General features: G+C 47.6%; 1 protein-coding gene across 4 annotated transcripts in view; it reads left to right on the forward strand.

The window, feature by feature from the left end:
- Positions 1–7,641: 7,641 nt before the first annotated feature.
- Positions 7,642–24,487, forward strand: part of PDE4A (phosphodiesterase 4A) — a 599,090-nt gene continuing 582,244 nt past the window's right edge. For all 4 annotated transcript variants that reach the window (XM_063931378.1, XM_063931380.1, XM_063931379.1 and 1 more), the window contains exons 1-2: positions 7,642–7,876; positions 9,400–9,709. In XM_063931378.1, coding sequence (XP_063787448.1) covers positions 7,858–7,876; positions 9,400–9,709 — 329 coding nt within the window. In that variant the 5' untranslated portion in view covers positions 7,642–7,857. The remainder of the gene's footprint in view (positions 7,877–9,399; positions 9,710–24,487) is intronic.

Here is a 24,487-nt window from a genome sequence, read left to right on the forward strand (position 1 = left end):
ACTGCTAATGCTGACATCTGGTCCGGACTGAAGGACCTGACAACGATTACGGACATGTCGTCTACTGTCACTGCATATGATTCTCTCAACATTGAAAGAATGGTGGAGGATTATATGAGTGACCGCATCCAAGTAGGCACGTCACACAGTCCGTACTTATACTGGCAGGAAAAAGAGGCAATTTGGAGGCCCTTGCACAAACTGGCTTTATTCTACCTAAGTTGCCCTCCCACAAGTGTGTACTCCGAAAGAGTGTTTAGTGCCGCCGCTCACCTTGTCAGCAATCGGCGTACGAGGTTACATCCAGAAAATGTGGAGAAGATGATGTTCATTAAAATGAATTATAATCAATTCCTCCGCGGAGACATTGACCAGCAGCAATTGCCTCCACAAAGTACACAGGGAGCTGAGATGGTGGATTCCAGTGGGGACGAATTGATAATCTGTGAGGAGGGGGATGTACACGGTGATATATCGGAGGATGATGATGAGGTGGACATCTTGCCTCTGTAGAGCCAGTTTGTGCAAGGAGAGATTAATTGCTTCTTTTTTGGGGGGGGTCCAAACCAACCCATCATATCAGTCACAGTCGTGTGGCAGACCCTGTCACTGAAATGATGGGTTGGTTAAAGTGTGCATGTCCTGTTTTGTTTATACAACATAAGGGTGGGTGGGAGGGCCCAAGGACAATTCCATCTTGCACCTCTTTTTTCTTTTGTTTTTCTTTGCGTCATGTGCTGTTTGGGGAGTGTTTTTTGGAAGGGCCATCCTGCGTGACACTGCAGTGCCACTCCTAGATGGGCCCGGTGTTTGTGTCGGCCACTAGGGTCGCTAATCTTACTCACACAGCTACCTCATTGCGCCTCTTTTTTTCTTTGCGTCATGTGCTGTTTGGGGAGGGTTTTTTGGAAGGGACATCCTGCGTGACACTGCAGTGCCACTCCTAAATGGGCCCGGTGTTTGTGTCGGCCACTAGGGTCGCTTATCTTACTCACACAGTCAGCTACCTCATTGCGCCTCTTTTTTTCTTTGCGTCATGTGCTGTTTGGGGAGTGTTTTTTGGAAGGGCCATCCTGCGTGACACTGCAGTGCCACTCCTAGATGGGCCCGGTGTTTGTGTCGGCCACTAGGGTCGCTAATCTTACTCACACAGCTACCTCATTGCGCCTCTTTTTTTCTTTGCGTCATGTGCTGTTTGGGGAGGGTTTTTTGGAAGGGACATCCTGCGTGACACTGCAGTGCCACTCCTAAATGGGCCCGGTGTTTGTGTCGGCCACTAGGGTCGCTTATCTTACTCACACAGTCAGCTACCTCATTGCGCTTCTTTTATTTTTCTTTGCGTCATGTGCTGTTTGGGGAGTGTTTTTTGGAAGGGCCATCCTGCGTGACACTGCAGTGCCACTCCTAGATGGGCACGGTGTTTGTGTCGGCCACTAGGGTCGCTAATCTTACTCACACAGCTACCTCATTGCGCCTCTTTTTTTCTTTGCGTCATGTGCTGTTTGGGGAGGGTTTTTTGGAAGGGACATCCTGCGTGACACTGCAGTGCCACTCCTAAATGGGCCCGGTGTTTGTGTCGGCCACTAGGGTCGCTTATCTTACTCACACAGTCAGCTACCTCATTGCGCCTCTTTTTTTCTTTGCGTCATGTGCTGTTTGGGGAGTGTTTTTTGGAAGGGCCATCCTGCGTGACACTGCAGTGCCACTCCTAGATGGGCCCGGTGTTTGTGTCGGCCACTAGGGTCGCTAATCTTACTCACACAGCTACCTCATTGCGCCTCTTTTTTTCTTTGCGTCATGTGCTGTTTGGGGAGGGTTTTTTGGAAGGGACATCCTGCGTGACACTGCAGTGCCACTCCTAAATGGGCCCGGTGTTTGTGTCGGCCACTAGGGTCGCTAATCTTACTCACACAGCTACCTCATTGCGCCTCTTTTTTTCTTTGCGTCATGTGCTGTTTGGGGAGGGTTTTTTGGAAGGGCCATCCTGCGTGACACTGCAGTGCCACTCCTAGATGGGCCCGGTGTTTGTGTCGGCCACTAGGGTCGCTAATCTTACTCACACAGCTACCTCATTGCGCCTCTTTTTTTCTTTGCGTCATGTGCTGTTTGGGGAGGGTTTTTTGGAAGGGACATCCTGCGTGACACTGCAGTGCCACTCCTAGATGGGCCAGGTGTTTGTGTCGGCCACTAGGGTCGCTTAGCTTAGTCATCCAGCGACCTCGGTGCAAATTTTAGGACTAAAAATAATATTGTGAGGTGTGAGGTATTCAGAATAGACTGAAAATGAGTGGAAATTATGGTTTTTGAGGTTAATAATAATATGGGATCAAAATGACCCCCAAATTCTATGATTTAAGCTGTTTTTTAGGGTTTTTTGAAAAAAACACCCGAATCCAAAACACACCCGAATCCGACAAAAAAAATTCGGTGAGGTTTTGCCAAAACGCGGTCGAACCCAAAACACGGCCGCGGAACCGAACCCAAAACCAAAACACAAAACCCGAAAAATTTCAGGCGCTCATAAAACTTAATCAGTACTGTCCAATTAAGTCCCTGTTTCCTTCTTTTATGTGTGATCACAATCTCAGAGTAGTGTACCTTCAAATGGAAAGGGACCTATATAACTAACCTGTTCAGGATAGGTATCCACTTATTCGAGGGACTGGCACAGGCATTCCTTATGTGTACAGTGCTTGGTCTTGTATCCTGTCCCACAGTCCATACATTGGAGTGTGATTACCCTGATAATGCAGATTCCTTCTGATTTAACAATTTACTTTGTGCAAAATCGTGCTCCAAACCAACCAGAACTTCTGGTATGAAGTCCAGCAATGTGAAGTGCTAGTTCTTTATACCAATGGTCCATATCACATGTCAGTTTGGGACTGGAATGTAGCCTGGTCATGGGAGCACTCTCAGAGAAAGTTGGCACGGGACGCAGAGGTGCTCAATATAATTAGCATGCGTTCACATCGCTGCTGCGCCCAAAGACGCCCATCTCTGAATCTGGTCCATAGTCATAGGCATGTGCAGCGTATTTTATTAGGGTGTGCACTGCCGGAGGGGCATGTCTAGCATCACCCAGGATATATCTAAACACTCCTCCCCAACACCCAAGTCCCTTCAGACAGTGTTTTATTTGTCCTTATACACAGGAAATGTCAGTACATTATAAAAAAAAAAAAACCCTGTTAATATAACTACATAGTATAGTTTTATCCCTGAGCCTGAACTGCCGCTGCACCATATGTGTTTGCTGCTCACACCTCTCAAACCTATCTCTGACCCATCCCATCCCTAACAGTTACCTTCACTGACTCTCAGAAGTGCTGGCATGTGTACGCCTATGCCCATAGATCGCTTATCAGTTTTAAGTTGGTATGATTGGCTGGCACATAGCCAAAACTTTGAGGGCCCCATAGCAATATTTTGAAGGGCCCCCCCATCACAAATGCTTCAAGAGAGACACCTCTCTCCACAACTGTTGTTCATTTGATGCCCCATAGTAGTATACAAGATCATTTGAAGCCCCATTTTAGTGCCCTATTTAATTGTGTGCCCCATAGTAGTGCCCTAGATAATTTTATACCCCATAGTAGTGCACTTGTTAATTGTATGTATCATAATAGTGACTAGTTAATGTTATTACCAATAGTAGCCCTATCAGTTCATTTTATGCCTAATAGTGGTACCCTAGTTCAATGTATGCCCCATAGTAGTGCTCAAGTTCACCCACAAAATGCCATGTCATAGTGGTGCTTTATTATTATCATTATACCAGACAGTGCCCCCAGTTCAAATGATGTCACACATTGTCACCAGTTCATATTTTGCCACATTGTATTGGCCCCAATTTGTATTATGCCACATTGCTCACTACATTGACGGATCACTTTACTGTAATCAAGGAGTAGCCTATTGTCTGACAGTGTCGACGTCACTGATAAGCCCAGCTGTGTGTGTGAGGGCGAAATGAGAGCATGAGATGGCTAGAAACAGAATTTGATGGCAAACTCCGCACAGTAAGGGTCATGCGTGGATCATATCAGTGTGGCGCTTTACTGAGAGAGACCACCGCCTATTTGAACACTGATGAGTTCGCCTTTTCAAGCCGTGCAACGGGCCAGACACAGTTGCTTAGTGGCTAATTCTGGGAACTTGGTAGACAACTATATGACCCAGGGCTGGGGCCCACTAAGCTTCTTGGCCCCTTAGCAATGGCAACTCCTGCACCCACTATAGCTATGCCCACAATGATTGGACAATTGCTTAAGTAGTCTTAACGTTGAATGACTTAATGGGCGGTATTTAAATGATGGGAGATTGCAGGGGGCAATATACAAATTTCCCCCATTTTTGCACTGATTGCGCCCATAGCAGTCGGGTTTAGCCGCTTTACTAAATTATTAAGGGCGACGCGAAAAGTCCTGTTTGGGCGCATTTCAGCTCGAAAGTGAGCCGAAATGCTGTCGCATTTCACATTTGAATAGCTGCTAGCGGGCATGATCATGAGCGGGAGGGGGAGGAAACATTTCCCAATGAGTTGCCATGTTTTAGAACTTAAAACCACTGAATCTTCTCTATTTACTATGTTTACCTATTTAATTGGCATCTTGAATACCTTTAGGTTGGATACTTCCAGTAACTAGTTCCACCTTCTCCATATGGCTCTGCACAGTAACTCCAGCAGAAAAGCCAGCTCCACCACCCTTGTCAGTATATGATGTGGGCGACGCTAGTGTCACTGGCGAGCTGCAGCTACCTCCCCCTTCCTCAGGTCCTGGTAGCTCCATGGTCCTCTGCCTGCAGCCCGCCCCTCCTGGTACTCACATAAGCTGTGTCTGTATGATGGCATTCATCCCCTCCTCAGGTCCCAATGGCTTTCTTTTCTGGCACGGCATATGTGATGTCATGCCATCACTGCTGCTAAAGTGAAGAAGAGTCATGAAGAGTAGCAGGCTCTGTGAAGGCTGATGACAAGGTCAGAGGGGGCTGGAGGAACACAGAGAGGTGGAGAAGCTGCTGGAGGGACACAGGCAGTGAGCTGCTGGAGTAACAGAGGCAGAGATGTGTATAAGGTGCAAAGCTGCTGGCATAATGTGTATAAGCACCACTCTGTGGGCATTATGTGTAAGGGGCACTACTGTGGGCATTATGTGTAAGGGGCACTATTATTGTGGGCATTGTGTATAAGGGACACTACTGAGTGACATAATGTGAACAAGGGTCACTAATGTTTGTTATATTGTAAATAAGGGCCACTACTGTGTGTTGTAACATGAATAAGGGGCAGTACTATTTGGCATAATATGAAACAGGGGCACTACGTGCAGTGTAATGTGAATAAGATTGTTCTACTGTGTGGCATAATTTGAGTTGGGGGCACTATTGTGTGACCACATCAATCCTTGTGAGACCACACCCATTTTTTGCAACCAGGGGGGTGCCAAAACCTTAGCACTGGTCCTGGTTCCGCCTAATGGGTAGCAGAGGTAGACATACCTCCCAACGGATTCAGTATGATATCCTCCCTTGTGGGTGCCTAAACCTGACCCTCCCCGGTGGTGCCTAACCCTAACCCTCCCTTCCTTGGTGCCTAACCTTAACCCTCCCTGGTTGGTAAACACCCCCCCCCCCCCCCACCGCGGCAGGACACGAGCGCATCCCGCTGGAAGAATGATCGGGATGCCGGCTGTCTGTATTTTGATGCCGGGAATCCGACCTCAGTCGGGATTTAGATGCCGGGCTTATGGCGTCCTTCGGGATTCCGGCATCGGTATATCGACCGCCTGGATCCCATTCTTTGGGATCTCAACTGCATCCCCTCCCAACATGACCTTCTCCAGGGGGGACACAATGCTCTGCTCCTGGGCTTCACTCTTAATGTATGCTTGCCATTACATGTGTTATACAATTAAATGCTTATTATTTATGGCCGACTGTGCAGCCAGCTGGTGGCTGGTCATCATCATGCTGAGGCAAGGATGTGCTGCTGTCAGTGAGGCAAGGATGTGCTGCTGTCAGTGAGGCAATGTGATGCGCTGCTGTCAGTGAGGCAATGTGATGCGCTGCTGTCAGTGAGGCAGGGATGTGCTGCTGTCAGTGAGGCGGGGATGCGCTGCTGTCAGTGAGGTGGGGATATGCTGCTGTCAGTGAGGCGGGGATGTGCTGCTGTCAGTGAGGCGGGGATGTGCAGCTGTCAGCGAGGCGGGGATGCGCTGCTGTCAGTGAGGTGGGGATATGCTGCTGTCAGTGAGGTGGGGATGCGCTGCTGTCAGTGAGGCGGGGATACGCTGCTGTCAGTGAGGCAATGTGATGTGCTGCTGTCAGTGAGGCGGGGATGCGCTGCTGTCAGTGAGGTGGGGATGCACTGCTGTCAGTGAGGCGGGGATGCGCTGCTGTCAGTGAGGTGGGGATGCGCTGCTGTCAGTGAGGTGGGGATGCGCTGCTGTCAGTGAGGCGGGATGCGCTGCTGTCAGTGAGGTGGGGATGCACTGCTGTCAGTGAGGCGGGGATGCGCTGCTGTCAGTGAGGTGGGGATGCGCTGCTGTCAGTGAGGTGGGGATGCGCTGCTGTCAGTGAGGCGGGTATACGCTGCTGTCAGTGAGGCGGGGATACGCTGCTGTAAGTGAGGTGGGGATGCACTGCTGTCAGTGAGGCAGGGATACGCTGCTGTCAGTGAGGTGGGGATGCGCTGTAGTCTGTGTAGCGGAAATGTGCAGCATAGGGATGGCCATCGACCATTGATTATTCAAAATCATCGATGGTCTATGGACGATCATAGTTTTCCTATCGATGGGGGAGAACTAGATAATTCCCCACCAATCAATGATACACAGCCATTTTTTCCCCCAAGGTGTCGGGACGGGATCAGTATGATTTACTGCTGGACGGGATGCCGGCTGTCAGTATACCAACAGCGGTATCCTGTCCATCATAATCCCGACAACCCCCCATTCTGCCCCCTAACCTCTTCCCTACCCCAACCCTCCCTTCTGGCTGCCTATCCCTAATCCTCCCCGTGGTGCCTAACCCTAACTCTACCTTCCCCGCTGCCTAACCCTAACCTCCCCTTCTAGGTGCGTAACCCTCCCACCTCGGTCCCTAACCTTCCCGTCCCTGCTCCCTAACCCCCTCTTCTCCTGCCTAAACCTAACCCCTGCGGCTGGACGCCAGCGCGTCCTGCTGTAGGGATGATCAGGATGCCAGCTGTCGGTAATGTGATGCTGGCATCCCGATCGGTGTCGGTATGTAAACGCTGGCATTGCATCCTTTCTCGGGATCCCTGCGTCGATATACTGTATTGACCAAATTGGGACAGTTGGGAGGTATGAAGAAGTGATAAGTGGAAGGTGATAACGCACCAGCCAATCAGCTCCTGTCATTTTTGAAACCTGTAATATGACTTCTTTATCGCTTCTGCAGGCTAATAATACATCTGCCCCACTGTGAGCCTCGCGCTCACATAAGAATGTTGCATTAACTTTTGAAGTCAGAGAACTTTCCTGGGGCTGTCCCAGACACATTTCCCCGCCACCCATTGGCTGCTCTCCCTTGTCTCCTTCCCCTGCCGCCCAACGAGGCGAGAGGGGCGGGGAGGAGCCCGTGACATCACAGCGGAGGCTGAGGGGTAGGCGGGAGACACCTGGCAGCAGAGTCCCGTCTGTCAGTCGCTCAGCAGCAGCGACGCGAGCAGTCTGGGCTGAGGACGGAGTCGGGGAGACGCCGCTGCCGCTCCGCTCTCCCTGCACATGGGACTGACGCTGTGACAGCCACTGGGTGCGCCATGGTGGACGGAGCAGCTTTCCTATCCACTGCCGCCTCCAGCCAGCGAGAGCCCACGTTGCCCGTGCAGGCATGAAGAACACGGAGGCAGGTACATGTCACCCAGAGACTGCAATAACTGCCAGGACATAAGGAGTTCCACTGCTCCCTTCCACTGTCTGCCATGCAGCCCCTGTGCGGGGAGGACACAAACATCACATTCTAATTCTGCTTGTTTGCAACCCACCCCTCTGCACTGCTGCATCCCAATGCTGGATGGGGGCTGTGTGAGTGACAGCTGTCATCTGCCTGCAAGCTGCTTCTACCAGTGTTGCTGATTTTTTTTATTTTATTTTTAATTATTTTTTTTTGGGTTAATGCACAGCCTGCTGAAATGCTCATTGTATTTAGCAGTTAAGGTGCATTGCAATGAGGAAAATCATCTTACACATGATGTGAGTGCCCTGGGCAGTGCATAGCGGGCACATCTTCCCTGGTCCATCCTCTGATTTAATTCTATTTTTGCACTAATAAATGATAGTTTGCATTTGCCACCTGCTGATCAGACTCAGGCTGGACCCCTCTTCCATCTCTGCTCCATATGTGCGTAAATGATAGTTTGCATTTGCCACCTGCTGATCAGACTCAGGCTGGACCCCTCTTCCATCTCTGCTCCATATGTGCAATAAAACTGTGCAACATCCTATCTGCCCCCCACCCCTTCCAGCACTGTACCCACATTCCTGCCCCCCCTTACGACAAAGATTATAATCTCTTGTGTCATTTATTCCTTCCTTGGCAATAACATAAGCAATAATTTCTGGGGGAGAAGAGGAGACGAACAGACTTTGAAATTAGTTGTTTGCAAGAAGACGCTCCGTACGGAAGAGCTGGTGACTGTCTTTTTGCTGCATTTCAGATATACTTCTATATATATATATATTTTTATTTCCAGTGACAGCGGATGGAGATTGACATACGCTACAAAGGATCTATTTACAGTCTAGCTAGAAGCCTCCTGAATTGCTGTAATACAGATTTTAAATTGGAAGATTCTTTTTTTCTGGGGGGTGGTTGTTTTCAAGAATATTTAGCCTTTTTGTGGATCTATCCAAAATAGACAGCCATATCATAAATTCTATATACACACATCTATACGTAGTTATAAAAATATGTGCATTCTACATTTTGAAAAATATTTGATTCCTCTTTGAATTTATATGATTGCTAAATGCTTATCAATAATCACTACCTGCCTTTATTTTTGTATTCTTTTTTTCGGCTGGAATAATACAGTTTTTGTTCCTTTTTTTCATTAAAAGCAGTGCTATAAATATAATTTAAATCCAGAATTTCTTTATTTTTATAACTTCTTTTTTCAGCATTTGGACACAATTAAGCCAATTAGCTCTTATTTTGCCTTTTATATATATATATATATAGATACAGAAAGAAATGCTAATCAACGGATCAATTCACTAAACGTGACGTTTTGTAAGACTGTCTCAGATGCACATTGCTGCTTGATTGGATTGTAGAGATTTCAATTTAATATTTACTGGCACAGATTTGATTTATTTTTTTGGGATATAGCATTTATTTATTTATTTTGCCAATTTTTTTTTCCCCTTGGAGTTTCTGGTTTCTGTTGCACCATGATGGAAGTACCTTCTTGCGCGAAAAAAAGTCTCTCGCTGTCTCTGCCCGTGCCACGGGAGGGGCAAGCCACCCTCAAGCCTCCACAGCATTTATGGAGGCAACCACGGACGCCCATCAGAATCAAACACCGGGGTTACTCGGACACAGACCGTCACCCTCACCGGCAGATGGAACGAGCTGATGCCATGGACACCAGTGACCGCCCCGGCCTGAGGAAGTCCAGAATGTCCTGGCCCTCCTCTTTCCATGGGACCACCAGCAACAGCCATGCAAGCCATAAACAACGGTACGTGTTAAATGTTGTGATGGTAAGAATGTAAGATTCCTATGAAGTGTGTGAGGGAGATTCATGGGTAGTTCTGCCGGCTTAACCAGTTTCCGCAGTCATACCTATCAATGGCTGTAGAATGTTCCTGGCTCCTAGTGATGTGATTGGTTGAAGGAAGCACTCTATATTATTGTAATCGATAAACCAGCCTGAGAACATCATGCAGTGACATATTAATGGTACATTGTTTTAATATATATATTTTGGGTGTATGGTGAAGATCTCTTTTTAATAATATGTCTGGTTAGAGGGAACTTTTCCATGCGGCTGTGTCACTGAAACGCTTCATCCTTCGTCACACACCGGTCGTATCGATAAAAGAGCAATGTCGGGTCTCAGCCGATTCATGAGACCAGCTGTAGCGCCAGTGCACAACAGAACGCAGTATATAGCAGACCTCGTATGTGCATCTAACATGGCTTTATTGTTTTCACAACATTGGGCCTCATTTGGCGTTCAGAATAAGTCCAGCTAAAAGGTGCAAATGGGAAATGAACGTTGTGTTGCATAGGGTTCAAATGTATTTTTTTTCCATTGGCTTCCAGGTAAAATACTGTCCGCTTTTACAAGAAGCGCACAAATGGCGGGCAGCGTTGTTTTAATAAGGTGATTTTCAGTTAAGCTAGAACACCCCACCCCGCCTCTACATTGGTCTGTACGATTTAAATTGTCTCACGACTTGCAGCATGTGGTTCTGTTGGGTTGCACAGTGGAACTTGAAACGCCAAAATGTAAAACTTATGGTTACTGTACAGATAAGCTGGATAGTCTGGTATATGTAAGGTAGTATTAATGATCTGTCCAGATGCTTCCCACCAAAGCATCGTCTTCTTGCATTAGTTCATACTCCTATGTCCTATAAATGCTTCTGCCATACTGCTGTGCAGACTTCTGTGCGGGAACAGCGCTCTACTCCCGCAGAAATCAATACACTGTAACTGCTTTGTTTTTGCCCATTAAATGGAGCGTTAATATTCTAGTTCATTACTGTCATGAGCCCCAGTGGTCAAACTTTGTCTTGTGTCACTTACGCGTTCCTCCACCTTCTCTTTTATTTTATTTTTTTGTCATGTATTAGTGTGTCTTGTTTGTACACAGTGGAGGCAGCCATTCCTGAACCGCTGTTACCACAAACCTGGACAAAAAAAACGGGTTCTAAAGCATTTAGTACCTCAGGTGCGGCGCTAGGTCCTAGCCCCGCCCAGAAAATGTCTGCCACCTCTATAAGTTGTTGGGTGCACTTTAAAAAAAAAATGTGGCTAAAACACGAATATGTAAGACACACCAGTGGTGTCAGGGTGGAGAGTAATAAAAGGGTAATATAGCCTGACTTGTATCTCTTTAATGTCAGACTTGGCTGAATAGAAACTGACATTTTGGTAAGTGGTGTGCGTATACACTGAGAGCTGGGGTAATGGGAATAGTTTAGGCTGTGTTTTTAAACTGATAAATGGATGTATAGATTCTGCTATTAGTGCCGTCGAAATAAGACGACCTGTCAGATCGCCTTCTCCTGCTGTCATTCGGGCACGGTGTGTTGAAAACAAATGAAATGGTGTTACGACTTGCGGTACGATGTTGCTATGTGTGATGATTTAGTGCGGCGTGCGGTAATACAGTGTGATATTACAATACTACTTGCTAGGTTCTAGTCTGGATGAACAATCTGGGCTGCATTTGCTCTTTTGTTAATATACGTTTTCTTCTATGTTTCCTGTGTTCTGTTGATACATTGTTATGGGAAATGGGATCAGTGGGAAGGGATGTGTCTGCGTGACCACATGCATTGAAAGATGGAGTAAGAATATCAGAAGTATTAGAACCCGTTAAATCGCTGTCTTTATAGGAAGATATCTGGGAAAGAATGTGCAACCTGCACACACGGAATACATATTATCTACCGTTGGGCCGGATGCCGGCTGTCAAGATCCCGATAGCAGCAAACCCGCCCGCCAGAATGCTGGCAGCGGAGCAAGCGCTGAGAGTCCCCTTGTGGACTCGCTGCGCTCGCAACCGGTTCTGTTCTCACTCTGTGGGTGTCGTGGACACCCACGAGTGGCAATAGCCCCTGTGCGCCGGGATTGTCGGTATTGATTGCATCCCGCACACACTATGGGGGGAATTTAATAGGGTATGAGAATCAGGAAGTGAGAGACTTTGTGAGAGAGCTCCTGATTTTGTAAAGTGCCAGTCAACCTGGTTTTGCCATTTAAATTATTGCCACTTAACGGCTTGTAGAACCACATATCCCAGCATGTTTTTGCCGCCAGGATGAGGCAGTTCCTGATCTGCCATTGCCTAGTCTGCTGCTAATAGTTCACCTTATGAGAGCATCTGACAAGAGCTGTCATGTACTGACCATGAAGCATCATCGCTTATTGGTAAAGTGCCTAAAACTCTGCAGCATCAGAGTGGGGTAATAACCAATCAGGGGCAGAGTCGTTCACACTGCTGAGAATGTGCCCTGTACCTGTCTATTACAATTAAAGAGCAGGACTGTCACCTGTTAGCATCCAAATCATTTACTTGTATTGTTCGCCTGTCACCTTTACAGAGCTGTTATGTACGGTAACTGCAGAATCTGTCTTGTTGCATGTAAAGATCTACAGTATCACACGCAGCTCCCTGCGTAATAAATAACATGTTAGGTTTGTGTCCCTTTTTCAACAAGGTTCATTTAAACAGTGATTTCAAACAACAGGAAGCACTTAACGACTATGGTATTTCCTATGTTTGGATTAACAGACAACCACTGGAAAAGGGGGGAGGAAGGAACCAGAAGAATAAAAAGGAAACAAACAGGAATAAAAATGCAGCAGATTAGTCACCGGAGAGGAAAAGCAAAGCAATCATTCAGGAATACAGAGTGATAAACAATATATTAAATGTCAATTCAATTCGGAGGGGGTGGTACTTATTGGGGATTCTGGTCGTGAGTCGTGGCGGTGACATGTGAAAGATACACGGCCTGTCTTCCATAATTGGAAAAATAAATGTAAAGGACACACGATGGTTCTAAATAAATATGGATAACGTTATGCAACCCGCACACTTCATAAAGTCCCAGAACTGATATTTTCGAGGTCTTAAACATAGAATTTGACGGCAGATAAGGACCACTTGGCCCATCTAGTCTGCCACTTTTTAACCTTTTGGTAACCTCATTCTATTTGATTCTTAGTTCTTTGTAAGCATATTCTAATGTCTGTCCCAATCATATTTAAATTGCTCTACTGTCTTAGGGGGATATCCAATTAGCCCCGGTAATTTACCGGGGCTAATTATCTCGCCGGGGGCTATCCTATTAGTCCCGAAAAGTCCTCACAAGCGGCGACTTATCGGGGCCTCTGATGCTGTATCGGGTGCCAGCTCCTGACAGCTCCCAGAGCAGTGCTGACCTCTGGCTCCCTGGTCACATGACCGCTGCCCGTGGCCAGGGGAAGTGAGAGCTGCGGCCCGGAAACAGCCCCGTTTTCAAGCAAAAACGGGGCTGATTCTCATGAAAACACACAGATTTCACTGAACCTGTGTGTTTTTCGGGAGAAAGGGCATTTATTATTTTTTTTTACAGGCTAACTATTAGGATAGCCTGTAAAATAAAATAAAATAATAATCTGTGAAACTTGGGAAAAAATTGCGAAAAACATAAATTTTTCGCGCCTCATGTTTTACCAGGGCTAATTGGATATCCCCCTTAGCCTCTACCACCACTGATGGGAGGCTATTCCACTTATCCACTGCCCATTCAGTTAAGTAACTTTTCCACAAGTTTGCTTTGAACCTGCCTCCTTCCAATTTGGCATGTATCCTCGTGTTCTAATACTATTCCTTTGAAGAATGTCTCCCTCCTGTACCTTGTTAAAACCCTTAGGGGTATATTCAATTGAAGTCGAAAGCTGCCGTCTGTCGAAAAGACGGCAGTTTTCGACTTTTTTAGGTCGGAAGGGGTTCCGACCTATTCAATATAACCCCAAGTTTTTCGACAAGTCGAGGAATTCGACGTGTCAAAAAGCACGTGGATCGGCGGAATAGCTGCCGATCCACGTGCCTGTGTCGAAAACGGGTTTTGGCCCTCTTTTCGACCATCTCAATTCGACTTGGAAAAAAAGTCGAGTGAGAGGGGGAGAGCAGCGCCGGAGACGGGGGAGAGCCGAGGCGGGGATGGGGAGAGCAGCGCTGGAGGATGTCACAGCCGCCGCTCACAGCAGCGTCCACCCGGCTCCAGCAAGCGAGACCTCGCTTGCTAGAGCCGGGTGGACGCTGCCGTGAGCGGCAGCTGTGATATAGGGACTGATTTCAGAGGAGGGACGGGGAGAGTCAGAGACACTGGGGGGGAGAAGACGGGGGAGAGTAGCGCTACAGCAGTGGCTATATAGCCGCTGCTGTAGCGCTGTTTCCCCCCGTCTGCCCACGGCTCTACCCCGTCTCCCCTCCCGCATCTCAATTCGACTTTTTTAAAAGTTGAATTTATTGAATAGCCCAGGTCGGATCCATTCCGACAAATACAAATGAATGTCGGAATGGATCCGACTTCAATTGAATATACCCCATAATGTATTTAAAAAGTTTCTATGCATGGAAGGCAGGACTTGACTGTAGTGCTACAGTAGCTATACCCAAAATTTAAAAGGGCAGTGCTTTTACTATCCATGTTTTGCTGGTAAAAGCATTTCCTTTTAAATTTTATGCTTGAACATGATTGGAAGTGCTGGGTTTCAGAGCCCGACGCTTAGTAAATCAACACCTAAGGGGGAAATGTAATTGCCTGTAAATTACGGACAGTGATAATTTGCTGCTTACGGACGATGTTATAACAAGTTGTATTGTTCCTTTTAAATGACTGCCCCTTTAAAAGAAAGGCTAGACTCACTGGGATCTTTCCAGTGCCTGCAATTACATTTACTCCTAAGGGGTCTATTTGTCAATAATTGCATACTCAATGCAGTCTTGCATGCTATTAGTGCCTAAAATATCATTGCGGCATGCGATTATTCCACCTGGATGTATCACTCTACACCCACAGGGACAGGATCCATCCCTGTGATTCATTCGGGGTGGTACTGGGACTCCTGACCACGCATTTGGCATACCTCCCAACTGTCCCGCGGGACAGCCCCCTTTCTGTACCACTGTCCCACCTTTGGTGTTGGTGGGGCAGTTGGGAGGCTCCTGTCATGCGCACAGCGCCTATTCACAGGAGACAGAGGTACTGGGGGCATGGCCAGCAACTCTCAGAGCTCTGGACATGCCTCCACTGAGACAATAACGAGGCGTGGCAGGTGGTTGCGGCATTGCTGCAAAGTCACGCCCCCTTTTACTGAGGCCACGCCCCCTCTTCGGGCCTGAAATGGCTTCGCCTCGCAGAACTGTCCCGCATCTCAAAAATTCAAAACTTGGAAGGTATGCATTTGGCCATAGCTGGGTAGGGTTCTGGAAGAACCCACTGCTGGCTAATTTTACAAAATGTAGCGCATAAGCTACAACTGGTTAACACCATCTTCAGATGGAGTTAGCTGAGCGGGCCAAACTCCGGAATGCGAGAGAGCTTGGTAAATCTGACAGCATCACATACCACATAAAGACCTGTGAGGGCTGCAGCTGCTGTCGGAAATGGAGGGATCGCAGCAGACATCGGAGAGATCTGTTTTGGTAATACTAAATATTTGCGGCGTTACACCAAAAACGGGTGCTCTAATTTGACACAAATATTTAATGATAAATGGGCCCATAAGTGTCACTCCAAGGTACCAAATGAAGAATGCATCGTGTAGTACCAGTGCTAACCAGCAGGGGCAGTTTAACAGTAGAAAACTGCAATGACAGCCAAGGCTGACGCTACCCGCTCAGCAAAGGTATGCAAAGTAGGTAGTCGTCAGGAGGTGACATCACAAGTGTGGTGTCTTCCGCATATTGCAAAGGAGCATAGTAGACCTTGTGTCTGCGCGTCTATGCTTTTATCATTTATGTGGCACACCCGTTAGAATTATTGTTTCATATTGCCAGTGTGCTGCACCAACTTTTAAATAGGGCAACTTAGAGATAGGAGTACCTTTATTTTCTTCCATCGGCTGTCATGTTAAGTGATGAGCATAATACGTTACTGGCCTGTGTAATTCTCCATTTCCACCCTCTTTCTGTGTTCTTTACTCCTCTGCAATAGATCCCTGCCTTTTCCATCATCCCTCCATATATAAATGTTCCTGCTGTAACTAATACATGTGTTCCTAAAGTCCAGCATTCAGGTTATGTTTGGACTGACACCTTGTTTGCTGGGTTGTATTCAGTTCTGTCGGCTAGAATAAAGTGCACTGTAAGTATCACTACAGCTCAGTTGTTTCTCGGAACCATTCTATGTGGGAGTCTCTGGGATTTTTAACCTTCAAAACAATCTAGAGGTTACATCGGTCTGTGTAGACAGCTTAATGCGTTCTCTGGGGAGTAAACTGTATGTATCAGAACTGGATGGGCAGGAATGTGTTATCTGCTGCAACGCGATATTGGAGACTGCACGCAGAGAGCGCCTTCAGTATTGAGTGGTAATAGGCATTTATGTCACTGCCAAAGCACCCTAGCTGCTCAGGCCGTATTAACCCCACAAACAGGTAGACGCTGATTTCTAATTAAAAGCAAAGCTGGAAAAAGGAATGGCTAAAAATAGAAGCAATTGTAAAGCAAAATCTATTACAGTGCACATGATATAATGTCACAGACCATACATTATGCACTATATGTGTATAAATATGGAGCAGCCAGCACTCACTTCTAGCACACGCTTTGTCAGACTGCCGTAGTCTCACATCTAAGCATGATGTTAGTGCCCATACCACATTTACATTACACGTAATTGCAATATATTGTATCTGTACACCTTTCACAGTGCGCTGTAGCTCTGATGGCCGTGGGTTATTGGGCTGGAAACTGCCTCAGACAGGTGTCTTATGGGCTCCTTGTGCCAGGTTTGGGCACAGGAGCTTGTAGTGGCATTTGCATAAAGTGACAGATACAGTAGGTGATGCTGCTGTGCGCGATTTTGCATGTGACTCAGAATAAAAGCGATATAAGTCTGTTTATTGGGATACAATCTTGAGTTGTACAATAGGGTTTATGATCAGGCCTGGTATTATTTATATGCTGAATTATTTGGTGTATACAGGTGTATACATGGCTCCCTATCACATTATTTATCTCTCACATTTTTCTCCGCAGTTGTCTTCATGTTTGACAGATTTTTATTAAATTTTCCACCTTTTTGGGTTACTTGGGGAGAATATACAAACTCCACACAGCTATAGTCCTGCTTGGAATCTGATCCATGACGAAAGTGCTGTGTAGCTGCAGTGCTGCTTAATTTCACCCAGAAAGTGTCATTGATATGAAATTGGTTGGGTAAAAGTCAGTTGGAATAGCTGGCCTGTCTGACAAAGATCATGGACGAAACCTCTGGCATTGTGAGAGACTGTTTTGCACTGGTACAGAATAGGCCCTCCGGTAGGCCTGCTATTCTGGGGCTGTGCCAGAGCAAGATGTCCTTTGCCAATGGTGATTAATTAAATAAGTTTGAGGGACAGGGTTATACACAGCCACTTATCTCTGCAAACCGACTTGATGTTTTGCAGCATCTCCGGGCTGGGTCCTATTGTGCGCCCTCCAGTTGCATTGTGGAAGAAAAGTGAGGTTCCCAAGTACATTTAGGTCAGTATCAAAAGATGAAGACAAATGTAAAAACAAATCTCACACACAAGGGTCACGTAATACAGGTGGCCCCGATTCCCTCTCATGATCAGTGCAAAACCAGCACCTCCTGAAAGTGGTGGCTGTAAAGTGGTATGAGGGTGGCCTTCTGTGTGGGGTTTACGCCGTGTGCACCTTTTCTCATGTCTCTGACATGAGATCGGAGAATAGGCATGCTCCTTCAGTATACCAGGATGGCCATTTTTATGCAGTAATGCAGGTGGTACCCAAACACGATCCTCAAGACATCCTGACAGTCCAGGTTTTAAGGATATCCATGCTTGAGCATAGATGGTTTAATTAAAAGTGCTGATAAAGTCATCTGTGCTCAAGCATTAATAGCTTTCAGTCCTGGGCTTATATGTGAATGAGGACCAAGTTTGAGAGCAATTGCACTGTAGCGTATCCAGGGAAATTGGCATTGTGTTCAGAAAACAAGGAATCTCCTGCGCGTGTATATAAGAGTGATTGAGCGTCTCCAGTGCTGATAGCACAACACATAATTCTAGATTTACATTAGAGTGTGACATGCCATTGTGTATATAATACCTCACCCCTGGTGTCAAAATCTAGTGCATTGGTATTGTACGTATTCTCCGTCCTGCTGACACAGCAGTTGCTATACACAGGGCTTTTTGCCGGGACATACATCATCACGTATGAACACAGACCTGTGTGACGTGTGCATGTGTGTTGTTATGTGCACACACACAGCCAGCCCGTCCCCGTGGCACTGGTGTGATACAGTCAGCGGGCACTGGCGGGCCAGCACACACACTACGGCCTGGTGCCGCCGGCAGGAGTTGTTTGATTTAGCTGCTTTTTATTTCCTCCCTCGCAAGGAGAGGCGTTTAATCAGCCGCCGTCTGACGGAACGCTTCTTTATTTCAGATAAACCCTGCAGCTCTGTAGTGTGAGGTTTACAGTTTCCTGCGCTGTTTTGAAATCCATCCCTGCGGCATGTTTTATGCAGGCAGATTATGTGCAATCAAGATACATAATGTGTATTCATACATGGCAGATTAATTGGAAGGCTTGCTGGATTAGCGGCGGATTTGTTATAATGTGAGATGAATTGCTGTGTTGGTATTGATTATGCTCTTCTAACACAATGCCATCCTCCGTTCTCTCCCCGGGTTCTCGCATCCCTCCTTCTCATGCTCCCCCCGCCTCACTTCCCAGTCTCTTTTTTTGTTTGTTTTTACTTTCAGTGGGTATTGTGTCCCCCTCTTACATCTCCTTTGTGTCCTCTCGTCTTCGGTGAGATAATGCATTTCTGTCTCCATCTATTGTCTTCATCAAGACTGCAATCTGTTTAGTTGCTTGATCTGTCTCGCTCCGCTCAGCGCACTGCCCCATGACCCTCTCTTCCTTGACCCTTGTAGACTGGATATGTGTCAGCAGACTCGTTTTCTGCACAACTTTCTGCTCAAAGTACGTTGGTAAATGGTCACAGTGTTGTCTACTCTCTCCCCAATCCCTCCTTGTCCTCACGGAAATATATCACTCCATGGGGGCAGATGTATTAAGCCTGGAGAAGTGATAAAGCAGTGATAAGTGAAAGGTGATAACGCACCAGCCAATCAGCTCCTAACTGTCATTTTTAAACCTGTAATGATTGTCTGGTGCGTTATCCCCTTCCACTTATCACTGCTTTATCACTTCTCCAGGCATAATACATCTGCCCCATGTTATGTTCCTACTTCCTTCTCCGCTTATTATATGGACACCCGTCTATCATCTGTCATGTTTCTTTCTCTTATTTGTCTACATTACATTGTGTTCCGTCACCATAATTACTTTCTCACCATCGCTCTTCCTCTACACCAGTGTTTTTCAACTACTGTGCCGTGGCATACTAGTGTGCCCTGAGCAGTCTCCAGGGGTGCCGCCATAGAAGCAGAGCCAGACCAGTCAGTGTTTTGCTGCTACTGAGGCCCTGGAACAATCAATACTGGTGGGTTTATGGTTGCAGAGCCAGTTCTAATTTTGGGTCCAGGCAGTGTTCTGGCTCTTCAGGCTTTCTCAGATGTGGCTCAGGCGTTACCTATGGAGAAGCTGCGACATGATATCCTAGGACACGCAATTACATCATGCATCACCATTATATTTGAGTGTGCCTTGGCAATATTTAATTCTTGTTCAGTGTGCCGCGAGTTGTAAAAGGTTGAAAATCTCTGCTCTACACTCTTAGGGATTAGCGGTAAGCAGCAGCAATGGCAAGCGGCAGATTCTTGGCAGGTTTGCCCCAGGAATTGAAAACTGCAATAATATTAGATGCAAAACTGCTAGTATTACAATCTGCTGCTCAGTAAATATTGGCCCTCATTCCGAGTTGATCGCTAGCTGCATTCGTTCGCAGCGCAGCGATCAGGCTAAAAATCGTCACTTCTGCGCATGCGTATGCGGCTCAATGCGCACGCGCACCGTACTTTCACAAAAGCCGATGCAGTTTTGCACAAGCTCTAGCGACGCTTTTTAAGTCGCACTGCTGGCCGCAAAGTGATTGACAGGAAGTGGGTGTTTCTGGGTGGTAACTGACCGTTTTCGAGGAGTGTGTGTAAAAACGCAGGCGTGTCAGAGAAAAACACGAGTGGCTGGGGAAATGTAGGCGTGGATGAGCGAACGCAGGGCGTGTTCGTGACGTCAAAACAGGAATTAAATAGTCTGAAGTGATCGCAAGCTAGGAGTAGGTCTCGAGAATGAGGGCCATTGTTCTTAGGAGTTTGCTAGTAAAATCATTGTCCTTTTACATTTTGGGCATAAATATGATCAGAAGCGCCAGATTTTAGAATCTTATGCTTAGTAAATAAATCCCTTAATCTCATATGTTGCGTCTTCATACTTTTACCGTGTCCTCTTAATATCCTGTCTTATTTTTTTCCTTTTCTTTATGCTGTCTCGTTTCTTCTCTCATTATATTCATTATATGGGACCAGTGCTTAAAGTGGTCCTAGAGAGGTGGTGGAACTCACCCCCCTCCACCTGGCGCCCATGGTCTCAAAAAGAAAGGGGCGTGGTCGTACAATAGTAATAATGCCCACTGTAGTAGCACCCCTAATACACATAATGCCCACAGTAGTAGCACCCCGTAATATACAATGCCCACAGCAGTAGCGCCCCTTTTACAATGAGCACAGTAGTAGTGCCCCTTATGCAATGTCCACTGTACTGGTAGTGCCCACAGTAGTAGTGCCCCCGTATATAGAGCCCATAGTAGTGGTGCCCCTTATGCAATGCCCCCAGTAGTAGTGCCCCTTATGTTCCCAGGAGTGATGCCCCTTATGAAGTGCCCCCTTTACAATGCCCTCATTAGTAGTGCCCCCATTAGTAATGCCCTTAATGGTAATGCCCCTGTGTAGTATTGCCCCCAGTAGTAATGTAACCTCTAGGAATGCCCCCAGTCGTTTATCCCCAGTAGTTATGCCCCCAGTAGTAATGCCCCTGCAGTTATGACCCCATTAGCTTAACCCCACTTTAGTTTAGCCTCCCAGTGGTAATTCCCCCAGCAGTTTAGCCTCTGTAGTTTAGTCCTCATGTAGTTTGCCCCATGTAGTTTAGCCCCCAGTGGTAATGCCCCCTGTAGTTTGCCCCCTTGTAGTTTAGCCCCCCTATAGTAAAGCGCCCCAGTAGTAATGCGCCCCAGTAGTTTTCCCCTTGTAGTTTCCCCCCTTGTAGTTTAGCCCTCAGTAGTAATGCCCCCCCTGTAGTTATGTCCCCAGTATTAATGCCCCCTTGTAGTTTGCCCCCTTGTAGTAAGGCCTCCTTGTAGTTTAGCCCTCAGTAGTAATGCCCCCCCCTGTTGTTATATCCCCAGTAGTAATGCGCCCCTGTAGTTTAGACCCTTGTAGAAATGCCCCCAAATAGTTATGCCCCCAAATAGTTATGCCCCCAAATAGTTCTGCCCCCAGTAGTTATGCACCCTTGTAGTTTGCTCCCCTGTAGTTTAGCCCCCTTGTAGTTTGATCCCAAATAGTAATTCCCCCTTGTAGTTTAGCCCCCTTGTAGTTTAGCCCCCTTGTAGTTTAGCCCCCAAATAGTAATGCCCCCAAATAGTAATACCCCCTTGTAGTTTAGCCCCCAAATAGTAATGCCCCCTTGTAGTTTATCCCCCAAATAGTAACGCCCCCAGTAGTTTAGCCCCCAGTAGTTTAGCCCCCAGTAGTTTAGCCCCCAGTAGTTTAGCCCCCAGTAGTTTGCCCCCCAGTAGTAATGCGCCCCTGTAGTTTGCCCCCAGTGGTTAGCCCCCTGTAGCTTGCCCCCCAGTAGATGCGCCGCTAACACACTGAAAACCCCCCCATACTTACCAAGCCACACTCCCGCATCCGACCGCTGTGATCCTCCTGGCGTCCGGCTCCCCAGCACTATGAGAAAGACGTCATAGCGCACACTGACAGCGCCGGAAGCCGGAGCTCAGTAGTGACCTTCTGCCGCCAGCTTCCGCTGTGGAGAGAGAGCCGGGCGCCTGCTGGTGACACAATCTCAGCGGGCGCCCAGCATCTCCCTGCAGCGCCGGCACACATCGGGTTAGGTGAGCCGGAGGAAGCGTAACTGCGTTCCATCTCCAAGTGGAACTGACGGAACGCAGTTCCGCCCCGTTCCAGCTCACTTTAACCCCTCTAAGGGACTGATTCTGAGATGGGAACTAAGCAAAAAAAGGCAAGTAATTCTACAGTATGTATCTGGGACAAACCACGCTGTAATGCGTGGTTTGCAAGTACATTTGGGAGGAAGTCGTGTTGCGGGTGTCGGGATCCCGGCGGTCAGGATACCGATGCCGGAATCCTGGCACCCGGTGAAATGCCATCCCTCGGAATCCCGACCACTGCCCGGATCCCCCACTTTGGGTGGTGGTCTACGTCACCACCCAAGGGGGATACCGGGCCCAAAGCGCGGCGAGAGCAGCGTTCCCTCGATGGGACACGCTGCGCTCGCCCCCCGTATTCCGGCTATCGGGATTCCGACGTCTGTCTGAACACTGGGATCCCGACAGCTGGGATATCATATGGATTCCGTACATTTAGATTTTATTTTATTGCATGCAATTTTTTGCATTTTAATCTCTGCACGTAGCCCACAAAGGATGTAGTATGTTACAGCTATCATGTACATGGTGACATGATAGAATGTCGACCTAAAGTCCCAGGTGGCCAGAGGTCACTTGTTGGTCCTGGCTGCTGCAGCGGCACCAACGTGGCTATTGGGTCTTGGTGGTCATGTGGCAGTCACTTCTGGTGCAGACCTCTGACAGAGTGGCAGTGTAGATGAATATTTTAACCATAATCCTCCCCCTAACCCCCACGGCAGTGCTTAAACCTAACTGTCAGCCTTAGACTCTCCTTGACCTTGCAAAGCTTCAAACGGGCACTGAAAACCCACCTATTCATCAAAGCGTACCCTTCCGATGCATAACCTAGTCCTGAGGCTGCTCCTCCATCCCCCTGCCTCATGCGTTGACCATCTCTGCTTTACTTACATCCTGCCATCAGGTTACCTCCCGCTTGCTTGCACCTCATGTCATCTGTCTGTCGCCCCTTCCTACTAGATTGTTAGCTCCTCAGAGCAGGGCCCTCTTTCCTCTTGTTGTCAAAGCCCTCTTCTCGACACATTTCACTCGCAGCTCTCTCCTACTCACCGATCATCTTTACCCACTTTTTCTCCTGCTGGTAAAGGCTCATCTCTCTATCTATGTCCACCAGCTCCTAGTAGTGCGCTGATCACTCACTCGCTACTTACATCTTAGCTGTATTATGTATGAGAATGTGTGGTGCTCTCTGTTACCTGTACTCTATTTTTGTTATTTTTCTCTAACGTCCTAAGTGGATGCTGGGGACTCCGTAAGGACCATGGGGATTAGCGGCTCCGCAGGAGACTGGGCACAACTATAAAGAAAGCTTTTAGACTACTGGTGTGCACTGGCTCCTCCCACTAAGACCCTCCTCCAGACTTCAGTTAGATTCTTGTGCCCGGCTGAGCTGGATGCACACTAGGGGCTCTCCTGAGCACCTAGAAAGAAAGTATATTTAGGTTTTTTATTTTACAGTGAGATCTGCTGGCAACAGACTCACTGCAGCGAGGAACTAAGGGGAGAAGAAGCGAACCTACCTAACAGGTGGTAGTTTGGGCTTCTTAGGCTACTGGACACCATTAGCTCAAGAGGGATCGACCGCAGGACCCGACCTTGGTGTTCGTTCCCGGAGCCGTGCCGCCGTCCCCCTTACAGAGCCAGAAGCAACGAAGAGGTCCGGAAAATCGGCGGCAGAAGACTTCGGTCTTCACCAAGGTAGCGCACAGCACTGCAGCTGTGCGCCATTGCTCCTCATGTACACCTCACACTCCGGTCACTGATGGGTGCAGGGCGCTGGGGGGGGGGGGGGGGGGGGGCGCGCCCTGAGGGCAATATATGACACCTTGGCTGACAAATATACATCATATATAGTCCTAGAGGCTATATAGATGTAAAATTACCCCTGCCAGTATTCCAGAAAAAGCGGGAGAAAGTCCGCCGAAAAGGGGGCGGGGCTTCTCCCTCAGCACACTGGCGCCATTTTCCCCTCACAGTTCCGCTGGAAGGAAGCTTCCTGGCTCTCCCCTGCAGTCTGAACGCTACAGAAGGGTAAAAAAGAGAGGGGGGGCACTAAATTTAGGCGCAGTATAGATAATATATATATATGCTATATATAAAAAAGCAGCTATAAGGGAAAACACTCATAGTGGGATCCCAGTGTTATATAGCGCTCTGGTGTGTGCTGGCATACTCTCTCTCTGTCTCCCCAAAGGGCTTTGTGGGGTCCTGTCCTCTGTCAGAGCATTCCCTGTGTGTTTGCGGTGTGTCGGTACGGCTGTGTCAACATGTTTGATGAGGAGGCTTATGTGGAGGCGGAGCAGATGCCTGTAAATGTGATGTCACCCCCTGCGGGGTCGACACCTGAGTGGATGGTGCTGTGGAAGGAATTACGCGATAGTGTCGACTCCTTACATAAAAGGTTTGACGACATACCAAAT

This window comes from Pseudophryne corroboree, chromosome 6 (assembly GCF_028390025.1).
Source record: "Pseudophryne corroboree isolate aPseCor3 chromosome 6, aPseCor3.hap2, whole genome shotgun sequence".
Classification (NCBI taxonomy): Eukaryota; Metazoa; Chordata; class Amphibia; order Anura; family Myobatrachidae; genus Pseudophryne; species Pseudophryne corroboree.